The following is a 13,642-nucleotide window of genomic DNA, read 5'->3' as shown; positions in this document are numbered from 1 at the left end:
CCCAAAAAGCTCGGAGCTACTGAATTGAGGTATTAACAAATGAGCTTAGTTTGACTTTTCTGTTCTGAATGATTTGAAAGTTTTTAAAAATATAGTCTCCTTTCTGACTTTGTTAGTGAGGGTGCAATAAGTTTCATTTTAACAACAGTTTCCATTTTCCGTAAATGAAAGAAAGTACAGACTGCTTTTGGTGGGAAAGTGGAAGCATTTTTCACAGTTGTCATGAATGTGAACAGTATTCTTTTAGTTTATTTGGCTTAGGAGTTTATTTCTGTGCTGATGTCCTGTACTTTATAAATTTTCCTTTCTCTTTCTCCTCCTTTTCCTCCAATTTTTTTTTTTTGTCCCTTGTCAAAATTCATTTTGACAGTACAAGCAAAGGTGAGGAAAATTAGCAGGGGTCTCTCTTTGCAAATTCCTGCATGTAAAGTCCGAAATTGCCTGTATTTTTTTAAAAAAGTAAAATTTTAGGTGCCTGTGCATGAAATCAATAAATTGAAGCTTTAAAATGTTGTTTGTACTTTTTATTTAATCAAAAGCATTTCATCATCATCTCCTTGTAACCAGAGCTTCCATCCAGGTTTTCTAAGCCAACAGATTATAAGTGTCTCTCCTTTTTTTTTTAGACAAGTTGCCACACCAACTCGTGGACTAAGAGTATCACCGTACTCAAGAACAATTTATTGTGGCATCCTGAAAATTCTATGCAGATTTAAGTTTTGGCTTAGATTGAAGCGCATTAGTCTTGCACTCCTATTTGGATTTCTGTTTTGTTTCTCTCCTCTCTGTTTGCAAAGGCACAGCTTTTTTAAACCAAGAGTTGTATTTGTAACTTTGTCATGACAGGTTGATGACCACTGAGAACTATCTGCTGCAGACAAGGGAGGAAGAAGGAGTGAAATATCAACGTGCTTTTGTAGCAAGTGAATTTATCGACTGGCTGATCCAAGAAGGAGAGGTTGCATTAAGGAGTGAAGGGGAACAGCTTTGTTGTAGACTGCTGGAACATGGCATTATTCAACATGGTGAGAAATTGGTTAATTACTCTTTTGACATGCAATGTAAAGCAGTTCTTCCCACATGTGGCACAGTGCTAGTGTCCCTGTCCCTGGGCCAGAGAAGCCTGGGTTCAAGTCCCACCTGCTCCAGAGGTATGTAATAACACCTCTGAACAAGTCGATTAGAAGGAGTTAGACCAAGTCGTCTCTTACCTGTGAGCTGCCCCAACCCTGATCTGGCCTTTATCTGCTGGTTGATGCATAATAGTTTCACAAAGCTCTCTGTTTAAATGATGAGGAAGCCCAGCTTGACTTTGATCTCAACCTGGTGTGCTATTGTAATTTACCAAGGAGTCCCAAGGCTTCCAAGCAGAAATTCATCCAGGATTCCTCCTTCCAATTTCTGCTCCACACTACTGGAATGTGTGGATATTTAGTGAAGAGGTCATTGCCTCTTTGCCTTCTTTAATATATTGGGAATATGCTAGGATATACAGAACATAAGTTCTGAACCATGAATTAATATTTTCAGGGTAATACGTAAACAGAAAAACAAGAAAACTGTTGGAGTGTGTTGACTGGTACATGTTCTTCACACCCCCTTTTAGTCGAATAGCCATATTTATGCCTGGAAGACGGTTTTATTTTGAATAAATCTTTGTTGTATTTTGTACTTAATAGGATTTTAATTCCAATAAAACAATGTAAGCAATGTAACGTGCTGAAAATTGTTCACAAAGCTTCAGATATATTATATAATCCTTTGCGCAGCTTTGCAAGTCTGAAATGTTGCCTCTTAGTCACTTGCAGAGGTATGTGTCGGCAAGATTTGCAGATGTGGCTCAATAGTAATGTCTTAGCATGGCTTGGATTACACTGCCAAGGATATTGTGGCTCTAAATGGGCTCCTTCAATTAAAAAAATCACACACTACTATTTTTCATCATTGTGCAGTGAATCAGTTGATCATATGAAGACAATTTCCTGGGCATTCAAAAGGGTTGTTACAGAGCAGCAAGTTGAAAGTGAAATACTTGTGTCGTAAATGAAGAGATTATAAATATGCCTAAAGATTGCAACTATATTCACGAGAATCAATAATAATTGGGAGCTACTCATTGGCTCACTTTCTTCTCCTGAACTCAGCCACTTGAGGTTTGACATCAACATGGTGGTCCTGGCTGGAATCAAGGGCAGGGGTTTCCCTATGGGCTTTTCAACCCAATCTGAGATTGACATGTGCGTTAGAACTCCACACTGTGGGAAATGACAGGTTTTGCATTTCTGAGACAGTCAAAGGGCAAGATTTGTAATCTAGTTGGAGGACAGTGGGCAGGCCCTCAAAGCTAGTGAGTTAATCAGATATCTTCCAACTCAAAGGAAGCAGCAGCCTGCAATGACAGTTGTGTCAGATGGAGGCATCAATGTTTCGAATATTTGAAGTAAAAAAAAATGGTTTTTCTGCCATGCAACGCACATTGAGGTAGGAATAGGGCGACAGGGTAGTCTGACTGTTGCGGCACCCAGGCCTGTTTTGGACTCTGTACCTCTGACAGGGATACGGCCTAAGAGCTGCCTCCAAACAGTTGACAACCTCCTAAGTGATGGCTCAATTCCAGGATTGTGCAGTTACTTTTTTTTCTGGTTTTGTTTGCTTTCCCAAGATTAAGTCTCGAGAGTTAATTTGCAATATTGTATCTAACATTTACGCTGGTGTTGCTACAGCATATCCAATTTGCACGCCCTCTTCTATTTGTTTTTGAGATATAGAGAGCATTAGCACAGCAGCATTTATTGCCAATACCTGCGCCTTAACTTGCTCAAAACCAATTGCATGTCTATTTACCTGAGTCCAAATGAAGAATCATCAACCTGAAACTGTTCCAAAGAAGAATCATGGGATTCAAAATATTAACTTTGTTTCTTTCTCCACAGGTGCTGCCTGACCTGCTGAGTTTCTCCAAGGTTTTCTTTGTTATTTCAGACTTCAAGTATCCTCGGTACTCAGTTTTAAATTGGCCTGAAACAGATGCTGTTTCCTTTTACAGCTGCTCAGTCCTGCTTGCTAAGATTTCCAGCATTTCCTGTTTCTATTTCAGATTTTCAGCATCTGCAGTCTTTTGATTTTGTGTTGTTAGTACATTTGATGCCCTCTGTGCTTCAGTTCTCGCAGCCAATTCCAGGCATTTATTGTGCTACTGTGCAAATGTAATCTGAAGAGCTGTTTTGTTTACTTCTTTAATTACTTGGCAGACTGTCACCCAGGGAAATGCTGTCGGTCTGCCCGCTGTGTACATTCTTAAAAATTAACTTTCTCCACAGTTGCTGCCAAGCCTGCTGAGTTTTTATCGCAATATCTATATTTGTTTCTGATTTCCACCATCCACGGTTCTTTTTCTTAATCTTGCAACAATACTTCACCAGCCTTTCCGTAGATCAAACAGCAATATAAACATGTGATAAACAGTATAAGGCGCTTCGAATTTTGGCAACTGTGGAAAAAATAAAGTAAAGTTAATGTATTGGATCCACTGACCCTCCTTCAGTCCTGATTTTAGCTAGGAAAAGGTTAGTATATACGCTGAAGATAGGTGGGGCCTAGTAAACGGTAAGCGGAGATGGAGCCCAAAGATAGGAAAACAGTTGGCTAGACAAAGCAATGGGAAAATGTATAGCTTATAATGGTTACCATAAGTGGCTGATAATGGGTTGTTTGTGGTAGCAGCCCATGTCACAGCAAGGCTTGGTTGGGGTAAGGACATGGGAGAACATGCTCAGACCCTAAAATTATTTGAAATCGACATTGATGCCTGCAGGGTTCCCAAGTGGAAAAGAAGGTGCTGTTCTTCCAGCTTGCACTGAGCTTCGCTGGAGTACTGCAGCAGGCCTGAGACAGAGATGTTGGCTGGGAACACAATGGTACGTTGAAGTGGCAGCGACCAAGGAAGTTCAGGGTCATTTTTGTGGATGTGGTTTTTATTTTGTGGTCCATCTCCATCTATGTTTATTCCTCCCTCCTCCCTGTATCCCAACTTCAGCATTGGTCTAAGATATTATTTGTTTTCTTCATAACTGTTATTTCCTGGCCAAATCCATTTTATTTTACAATGTTTCCCAGAGATTTGATTCAGTCTTTCAGCTGGGGCTGGAGATTTGTTTGCTTGGTATTGGTGTTTCCACGTGTACCATCACAGTACATTGTAAAAGTTCACTTGTGAACAATGTAACCTTACAATGTATCAGTTGGTATTTGCCAATTGGCAAAGGCTTGGAGTGTTTCACAGTTAAGCCTGATATTTATCCATATATGAGAGGAGCAGCTGCAGGCTAGTGAGCAGGAACTTAGGGGCTGTTACTTCCCCCTTCCAATGCTAAGATTAACATAGCATCCTACTGCAATCCATCCATGATTGGCTGACCTGAACTAAAATGCCAAGCCTTTTTATCTTCTAAACAGCCTACTCTTGTCTTGGAAAGGACCCATTCACTTCCATTGTCCATTTTTTAACTGCTCATGCACAAACTATTTGAGACAGTGATTCAACTTGTTATTCACTTGCTGTTCGAGCCAGAGAGTTTTATAGGAATATAAACAGTGGTACAGTTGGAAAATAATGTGCCATATGTTCTCAGAATAGTTATCCCTGAAATTATTATCAAATGCCTTTCTCTTTAGAACATTGATTACAGTAGGCAGAAGTCCAGTTTATATTCTTTAAAGCAGTTTAAATTAAAATTTGCAGCTGCCATTGTGATATTTTTTCATGTAGGAATTTTTGTGAATTTTAATCAGGATTGGGTGGGAAGTGGCGGGGGAAGTGTGGATGCATTTCTGGAGAATCTGCTACAATTAGCCATTCATGCGCAAAAAGGTGATTTTATGCAACTGTCAGAGATGGGGATATGTGTAGAAAGCTGACTCCAGCTTGATTGAATTAGAGGGAGAAGAACATTTAGGTGAGGTAGCAGAGTTGAAAAAGAAGATTATTTTCTAAATCATAGAAGCGATGTTTGCGACAACAAAGGTGTGGCCAGAAGCTAATTGTTGTGTCAAATGCGACAGCAAAGTTAGGAAAGTAATTCATTGCCACCTCAGACAAAGAGAGGGTGTGGATCGATGGCTTGAGAGTGGTGTTTGTGGTACAGCCTGAAGACAATAGAGGAAATTCCTTCTCATTCAGTATTGGATGTTGGACAGTTCCATTGCAAAGTATGCTTTTATATGTACAGGTGTCCCCCCCATATCCGCGGGTGATACTTCTCAAGACCTACCGTTGATGCCCGAAACTGCAGATAGCAGCAAACCCGCCCATTTAAATGGGAAATTTATTTCCCCACCAGAATTATTTCTGGAATGTTCCATGTGATATTTTCCGGTTGCAATAAACCATGGATAACTGAAACCACAGAAACCAAATCCACAGATATGGGGGTTCTACTGTACATACACGTATAAATATTGCTGTTTTCAACCTAACAAAAAGTTATGATTCAGTCTTAAATTCACTTGGTTTTGAAATAATTTTTTGGTGACACAGCCTTTTGAATTTCAGGCATTTAGTCTCAGTTGTGCAATGTGTGTCTCTAAATAAAGTACTTGAAATGTTTACATGGTCATGTGTAATAGGAGAAATAAGGTATACGGTATAATTAACTGGCATTGTCTAAATTTTACCAAGCAATTTCCATAACGATGATGTTCAGTCCAGAACTACTGAACAACAGCAGCTTTCATAAAAAGAGTCATTTTAATATTTTTCTCCCATTGTGCCTTTGTGGCTGTTGCTTTGTATTAACTGTCCTTTCAGAGTTCAAATTGTGTTGTGTTGCTTTGACAAACAGCCTGTGTATTACCAGTGCAATTAATTCTACCGCTTTCACCCTCTCCCATTATTCTGCACACAGTGGCCAACAAACATCACTTTGTGGATGGTAACCTCTTGTACCAGTTCCGCATGAACTTTCGCAGAAGGCGAAGACTGGTGGAGCTGCTGAATGGGAGTGTGTCTTTGGCACCTGACAGTCATGAAAGCCCTTTCTGTTTACGAAAACAGAATTCTGACAATCCTAACACCAGCTTCCTCTCAGGTAAAAATTATTTACTCTAAATTTCCTCTATGATTTTATTGTTCTATTTGGTGTTCTACAATAAATGCTTTGAGGCCTGCTGTCTACTATCTTCTACATTTGGGAGGCTGATTTAGACAAGTGGTCACTTTCATGAAGTTGCAGATCAGTTGGGCTTTCAAAATACCTGCAGGTATAAAAGCTATACCATTCACTTCCATGATTTTTTTTTTCCCCTCGGTTTTTTTTTGCTCCTTTTGCAGAACCACCCTACTAGCTCCCTGGGACCTCCCCTCCCACAATGCACTATCTGATGATAAAACACAGTGCTGTCTGCTATTCTGGAAAATGAAGAAACTGGGCTGCATCTTCTGAAACAGGTGCAAGATTTTAGTTCCCAAAGTAACATTTGTCTTTTATGCAGATGAACTTACACACAAAGAAGGCATGGACTACTGTGGTTTCAGTGTGGAAAGCAGCTGTTAAGTGTGTCATGCACATTGTAAATGTTTGTGGAAAGATATCCCAGATTCAGCATCGATCACTTGTAAATTTCTTGTGGTAAATAAATCTTGTATTAGAATGATTGATACGTTAATAAAATTAAATGTTCTTTTAAGTCACATTCTGGTTGACAGTTGGACTAGTGACTGTCTAATAATTTCTCATCTACAATTGTTGCTTTTGAAGAATTTAAATTTGTAAGGAGTGTTTTCTTAATTGTTGCTTTCATGAATTTAAGTTTACTGAAGCATTCTTTCCTTCAGTTTTGTACATCTATGTTTGAAAATATATTTGGTCTTTGTTGTGAGAATGGCAGTAACATCTCCCATAAGAAAACATGAAGAGAAGTGCCATTTAACCCACCCAGGTCCATTGCTTTTCGCGGTCAGAATCTACTATAGTGCAATGTCCAAAATGTTAATTGAACAAATCTAAAAAGCATCTGTAAATAGCTGATTACAAGATTGATTAGAAAAATTGAATTTTTTTTGTGGTCTGGCAGCAGAAAGAATACTTGACATTGATGTAGTTCTTCTCTGGCCTCTCACTTTCCACTTATCCAGCTTTAGTAAATGTTCTTTAACTTCAGACAATTGCAAAATGATCTCTGGAGTGAGCTGCCAAATGAATCAAGGGAGCAGTGAAGCTTATGCAACCACATTAGCCCAGCCCGACCCTGCATCTGAATTCCGTGTATACGTTTACTGCTCTGAACTGTATTGACTAGTTCTTCATCTTATTTGGAACATGGATGTTATTATTACCCTTGGTGCCTCTAAGGAAAGGGTGAATATCTAGGGTTTCTACAACGTCTAAGTTACACAATATTCCAACCTAAACCTGTATTGCTGTTTGTTAAGAGTCATTGGATCAAAATGGTCCACGTGAAGAAGCACATTAATCTCAAGGATGTCAGCTGGTCATTGAAGAAGCAAAACTAGGGGGAAATCCAGAGAGTTGTGATATTTTAGGAGCCAGCAACAGATAACTAAAAAGCTTTTTGAAAAAGGGGAGGAAATTGCTAATTAAAGTAAATTAGCAAGAAATATTTTTAAAAAGCAGGTGTTTTCTATTGGATAGATACAAGGAAAGAGAGCAGCTGAAGTACATGTGGGACCACAGGAGGATGTGAAAGGGGAATTGATAACAGGGATCAGGAAATTGGAGCTAACTTAAACCAATATTTTGCATCCGTCTTTATCTGGATGACATTGTAAACATCCCAAAGATATCAGATAGGCAAGGTGCTAATGTTAGGAAAGGTTATGTTACACTCTCTTTCACAAAGGAAAAAGTGTTTGACAAACTAATTGGACTAAATGCAGACAAGTTGCCAGGACTTGATGCATCCAGGGTTCTAAAAGAAGTGGTTGCAGCTGTATTGGAGGCATTGATATTCCAGAACACCCTGGATTCCAGAAGTTTCGAATTGGAATATTGCTAATATGATACTTCTGCTCAAGAAGGAAGTGAGACATAAAAAAGGAAACTATATGACAGTTAGCCTAATATCTGCCATTGGTAGAATGCTTGAGTCCATTCTTAAGGAAGAAATTAACGTACATAGAGAAAAGATTAAAGCAATCAAACAGACTCGATATAGTATTATGAAAGGGAAAGCATGTATGACACATTTTCTGGAGTTCTTTGAGGCTACAACAAGCAGAGTGGATAAAGAGGAACCAGTAAGTGTAGTGTATTTGGAATTTCAGAAGGCATTCAATAAGGTGCGACACAAAAGGCACAAGATAGGAGTTGACAGTTTTGGAAATCCGGTATTAGCATGGATTGTGGATTGGTTAACAGACAGAAGGTAATGAGGTGGGAATCAATGAGTATGTTTCAGGTTGGAAGGTTGTAACAAGTGGTAGTCCAAAGACCCTAGTCGTAGGGCCTCCACTATTTACCATCAATATTCTTAACTTGGAGGAGGGCAGAGTGTAATGTCTCCAGATTTGCTGATAGTATAAAGATGGGAGGACACATTGTGATGTGTATGTAAGGAATCTCTTGGGGCATATAGATCAGTTGGGGTTAAGCTTGGCAGATGGAGTTTCATGTAGAAAAGTGCAGGTAGAACAATTAAAACATTGGGAAGGAGAATCAAAGGCAAACCATTACTTAAATGGGGACAAACCCAAAAGGGTTGCAGTGTAGAGGGATCTGGGTGTTCTAGTGTATGAAATGCAAAGCGTTAACATGCAGGTGCAGCAAGTAGAATTTTGGTCTTTATTGCTGGGGAGATGGTGATATTGGAGTTTAAAAAAAGGGAAGTTTTGTTACTATTGTACAGGATGTTGGTGAGACTGTGCCTGGAGTACTGTGTCCAGCTTTGGTGCATGAATTTAAGGAAGGATGTACTGGCAGTTCAAAAGAAATTCACTCAGCTAATTCAGGAGATGAAAAGGTTGATTTATCAAGAATGCCTAATCAGGTTTGTCATTTTATTCATTAGAGTTTAGAGGAATGAGAGGGGTGATTGTGATTGTCACTTTAAAAAGATTATTTTGTCCTTGATTTTTTTGAAGAGAGTTTGTAAAGGTAGAATTTGTCTAGTTTAATAATGATAGGGGAGTTGCCAGCTCAACCAGTTCAGGTACTTTCTAGTTTGGTTTAGCTGTAGCAGTCAGAAGATGCTGGAGTCCAGGGAAAGTTCCAAGCTTCAGTGAAGATTCTTTTCTGACTTTTCTCTCTGAAATCTGTATGGAAATTCTTCCTTCTTGCCTGTAAGAATCTGTATTTCAATTTGCCTTTTGCATAGGAGTGTGTTTATGGGACGTTATTGGATTGGAACAGTTCCTTAGTTAAGTTACTATATCAGGTCGGTTAAGTTTTCCAATAGTTGTTATTCTAATCTCTGTTTTCTTTTGTTTGTGTTTCAACTGTAGTGTTGAAACAAATTCTTTTTTGCTTAAAGCCAAGTGTTTTAACCAGCTGCATCACACCTGGTGTTTCCACTTCACATCTGGCTTTAAAATCAGAGAAAGTGAGGATCTAGGCTACCTTCTTAAAATATTTCAAGGGGGCCTGGCCTGATCCATAACAGTGATCTTATTGAAACTTTGAATATTTTGAGAGGGCTTGACAGAGTAGATGTGAGAAGATATTTCCACTTGGTGTCATGGTTACAGAATAAGAAGAAATATATTTAAAACTTAGATCTAAAAGAATCTCTTATCCCAGAGAGTAGTGAATACCTGAAATTCTCTACCAACAATATCATGGAGGCTCGATCACTGAAATTAGTTAAAAAAGATGTTGTTAAATTTTTGAAAGGTTAGTCGAGATAATAGTTCAAAAAGAAAAAGAAATAAAAAGAATAGCAATCAGACATTGTGCTTTAGGCACTACACGAAAATCGTCAAGTGATTCGACCAGAGACAACGTGTGAATAAAACATGATCGATTAAGGATGTGTTCAAGTATATAAGGCAAATAGTGTGGTGTTGGAAAAACATAGCCAGTCAGGTCGTATCCAAGGAGCAGGAGAGTCAATGTTTTGAGCATACACTCTTCAACAAGAGTGTTAAGCTTGAAATATCGACTCTCCTGCTCCTCGGATGCTGCCTGACCGGCACCACACTTTTTGACCCTGATCTCCCTCATCTGTAGTCCTCCGTTTCTCCTATAAATCAAATAGGTATACTTAAGCAAACAGTTAATATGTAAGGAACAAGTTAGAGTCATACAGTTGTACAGCACAGAAACAGACCCTTCAGTCTAATTCGTCCATGCCAACCAGATATCCTAAATTAATCCCATCTTATTTGCCAGCATTTGGCCTATGTCCATCCAAACCCTTCCTATTTATGTTCCCATTCAGATGCCTTTCAAATGTTGTAATTGTACCAGTCTCCTCCGCTTTCTTTGGCAACTCATTCCATACACGTACCTCCCACTGTGTGAAAAAGTTGCTGCTCAGGTCCCTTTTAAATCTTTCCCCTCACCTTAAACCTCTGTCCTCAAGTTTTGGGCCCCCCTCCCCTGGGGAAAAAACCTTGGCTATTGACCCTATCTATGCCCATCATGATTCTGTAAACTTCTATAAGGTCACTCCTCGGTCTCCGCTTTAGTCTCAGCTGTTGAGCCTTTCCCTATAGCTCAAACCCCCGAACCCTGGCAGCATCCTTGGAAATCTTTTCTGCACCTGTGAAAGTTTAACAACTTCTTTCCCATAGCAGGGAGATAAGAATTGAATGAAGTATTCTAAAAGTGGCCTAACCAATGTCCTGTACATGACCTCCCAACACCTCTCTTCATTGCACTGACCAATAAAGGCAGGTGTGCCAAATGCTGCCTTTACTGTCTTGTGTACCTGTGACTCTACCGACAGGAACTGTGAATCTTCACCCCAAGGTCTCTTTGTTTAGCAACATTCTCCAGGACCCTGCCATTAGTCCTGCTCTGGTTTGCCTTCCCAAAATGCAACACCTCACATTTATCTAAATTAAACTCCATCAGCTATTCCTCAGCTGATTGTCCTTTCTGATCAAGCTCCCATTGCACTCTGAGATAACCTTCTTCACTGTCCAGTACACCTCCAATTTTGTTGTCATCTGTAAACTTACCGGGTGCAAACTCAATTGGAGACTATGGCATGTAACACTATTGAGATATAACATCAAGATGGTCAGTACTAAATGCTGATAGAAGTTTTTAGGATATCAAGGGGAATAGATGGAATGGATAGAAGAAACCATTTGTGCTTGTTGGTGCATCAAGAATTATCTTAAAAATTAGAACCAGATTTTTAAGTTGCAAAATTATTAAGTATTTCTACAGGCATGGTGTAATAAGTGTTTGAGCCAGCTTCCGCAAATTGCAGTCAATGGTTCATCAGTTTAGTATTTAATATTTAAAATTTGTTTTCTAAACAACTATATGATGCAAAGGAGCTAAGTCACAGATCAGCCATGATCACATTTGGTCAGGCAAAGAGAAGAAGGTTAAGGGGCTAAATCGCCTATCCCTGTTCCCACGTTCTTGGGAACAGCTGGAGACAGAAGTACGTTCCAGACTGTAGAGTGACATCTACAATTAGAACTGCATTGTTTTAAAAAGAGTGTGAACTCTTAACCATTTCCACAGCCCCATGCTGTGACACTACTTCTTGCAGTTGAATTAGATTGGAATCTTCCACCCTGGTTATGGACTGAAATTTGAACTTGTGATTTTTTTTTTGTCTGGTTTGATTATCAAGCTGAATAATTTGAGTTTGAGAACATGCTAAATAGTCCACTGAAACATATATGATCTTGTAACTTAAACAAACTAGAATGCCCTACTGAATTGATACAGAATAGCCAGCATTTTTTTTCCTACTTGTCAACTTGGTAAAGCTCCACTGAAAACTCTATTGTTTAACTTGACATTTGATTTCTCTCATGCAGTGAGCCCAACAAAGGAAATCAAGATTGTTTCTGCGGTTCGACGGTGTAGCATGAGCAGCAGCTGTGGCAGCAGTGGTTATTACAGCAGCAGCCCCACTCCCAGCAGCAGCCCTCCTGTGTTGTCCAACCCCAAGTCTGGTAAGTGCTGTGACCATGTGAAGTTGCTGATAGCACTATGTGAGAAGCTACAAATCACAAATTTCTTTGATTAGCAGTTGTTTTTAGGGGGGATGAAGTGCATGACACGGTCTGTGATTTGTTAACCTTCTCTGTATTATTATAGTGAAATGTTGAGTCTTCTAATGATTAAGTTGTTTTTTTTCCCTGTTCTTCAATTCTTTTATATTGAATGGTACAAGTGCCAATTCATCCCACATCACAGAATTGTAAACTTGGCAGATAGAATTTAATGTAGGAAAGTGTTTTGCTTTGTATTTGGACCCAAGTGGATGTCAGTGATTAAAACAGTAAGCATTCAGCCAGAAGGATCTAAAAGTTTTTTTAAAAAGGAAGGCAGTTAATGCTCCCATAATAAGGTCTAGAACATTGCATCACCACCAACTTGAAAGAACATGTCCAAGAAACAATCACACCATCTCATCGACACAGTTCCAACACGTCTGCACATCATTACCAAAGATTTTCTTTTGAATTTTTAAAAAATCAGTTGAAAAGTAATGATGTGAAACTCAACTTGCTTATTCACCATCAAATTAATTGATAACATTAAACATTTAAAATTAGAAAAGTTAATTTGTTTCCTGAGGGATAAGTATATAAAGGGCATCAATGTGTTCCACTGTATCTGTTGCTACAGATGCTAAATTGAATCAATCCATTTACAACTATCATAATTGTTCTAAATATAGTCCATACTTTTTCACGAAAATGTCCCTAATCTCTCTCGAATTTGAAAAAATGCAATCTGACTGAATGGTTCAATGTTAAATCTATTATGCAACAAGTGCCTGTTTTTGAATTATTTAATCTCAACAGCTCTCATTTGAAAAGCTTTATTATTAACTGCTGCTTGCTCTAATATGATTTGTTTTAATCTTGAACAAGATTATTTGTTTTTCTGGTAGAATTCTGTTCTTTGACAACCTATTTCCTTTTGTCACCATTACTTCCCACATTCGTTCAAGGATCTATCCTTGGGCCCCTCCTCTTTCTCATTCACCTGCTGTTCTTGCTAAAATGAAACTTTGTCAGCCTTTGAGAAGAAACTAATGTCCAATTGTATTTTATTCACCACTTCTATTGACTCTTGCGCTATTTCTAAATTGTCAGGCTGCTTGTCCAACATCTGGAACTGAATGTGCAGAAATTTCTTCCAGCCTAACAGTGAGAAAAAATGGGGGCACTCTGGTGAAGTTTGCCAGTGATACAAAGTTAGGTGGACAGGCAGGTAATACTGAGGAGGTGGGGAGGCTGCGAAAGATTAACGAGGTAAAAACAATGACTGCAGATGCTGGAAACCGGATTCTGGATTAGTGGTGCTGGAAGAGCACAGCAGTTCAGGCAGCAACCAAGGAGCAGCGAAATCGACGTTTTGGGAAAAAGCCTTTCATCAGGAATAAAGGCAGAGAGCCTGAAGTGTGGAGAGATAAGCTAGAGGGGGATGGGGATGGGGAGAAAGTAGCATAGAGTACAATAGGTGAGTGGGGGAGGGGATGAAGGTGA

At 39.1% G+C, this 13,642-nt stretch overlaps 1 protein-coding gene across 8 annotated transcripts in view; it reads left to right on the top strand.

Moving 5' to 3' along the window:
* The window catches only part of deptor (DEP domain containing MTOR-interacting protein), a 134,306-nt gene that overhangs the window by 42,283 nt on the left and 78,381 nt on the right, over positions 1-13,642 (top strand). For all 8 annotated transcript variants that reach the window (XM_043688969.1, XM_043688968.1, XM_043688967.1 and 5 more), the window contains 3 exons: positions 847-1,025; positions 5,904-6,086; positions 11,960-12,097. In XM_043688969.1, coding sequence (XP_043544904.1) covers positions 847-1,025; positions 5,904-6,086; positions 11,960-12,097 — 500 coding nt within the window. The remainder of the gene's footprint in view (positions 1-846; positions 1,026-5,903; positions 6,087-11,959; positions 12,098-13,642) is intronic.

This window comes from Chiloscyllium plagiosum, chromosome 4 (genome assembly GCF_004010195.1).
Source record: "Chiloscyllium plagiosum isolate BGI_BamShark_2017 chromosome 4, ASM401019v2, whole genome shotgun sequence".
In the NCBI taxonomy this organism is placed as follows: Eukaryota; Metazoa; Chordata; class Chondrichthyes; order Orectolobiformes; family Hemiscylliidae; genus Chiloscyllium; species Chiloscyllium plagiosum.
The sequence above is the reverse complement of the archived record's forward strand: the minus strand, read 5'-3'. Positions and strand labels throughout refer to the sequence as shown.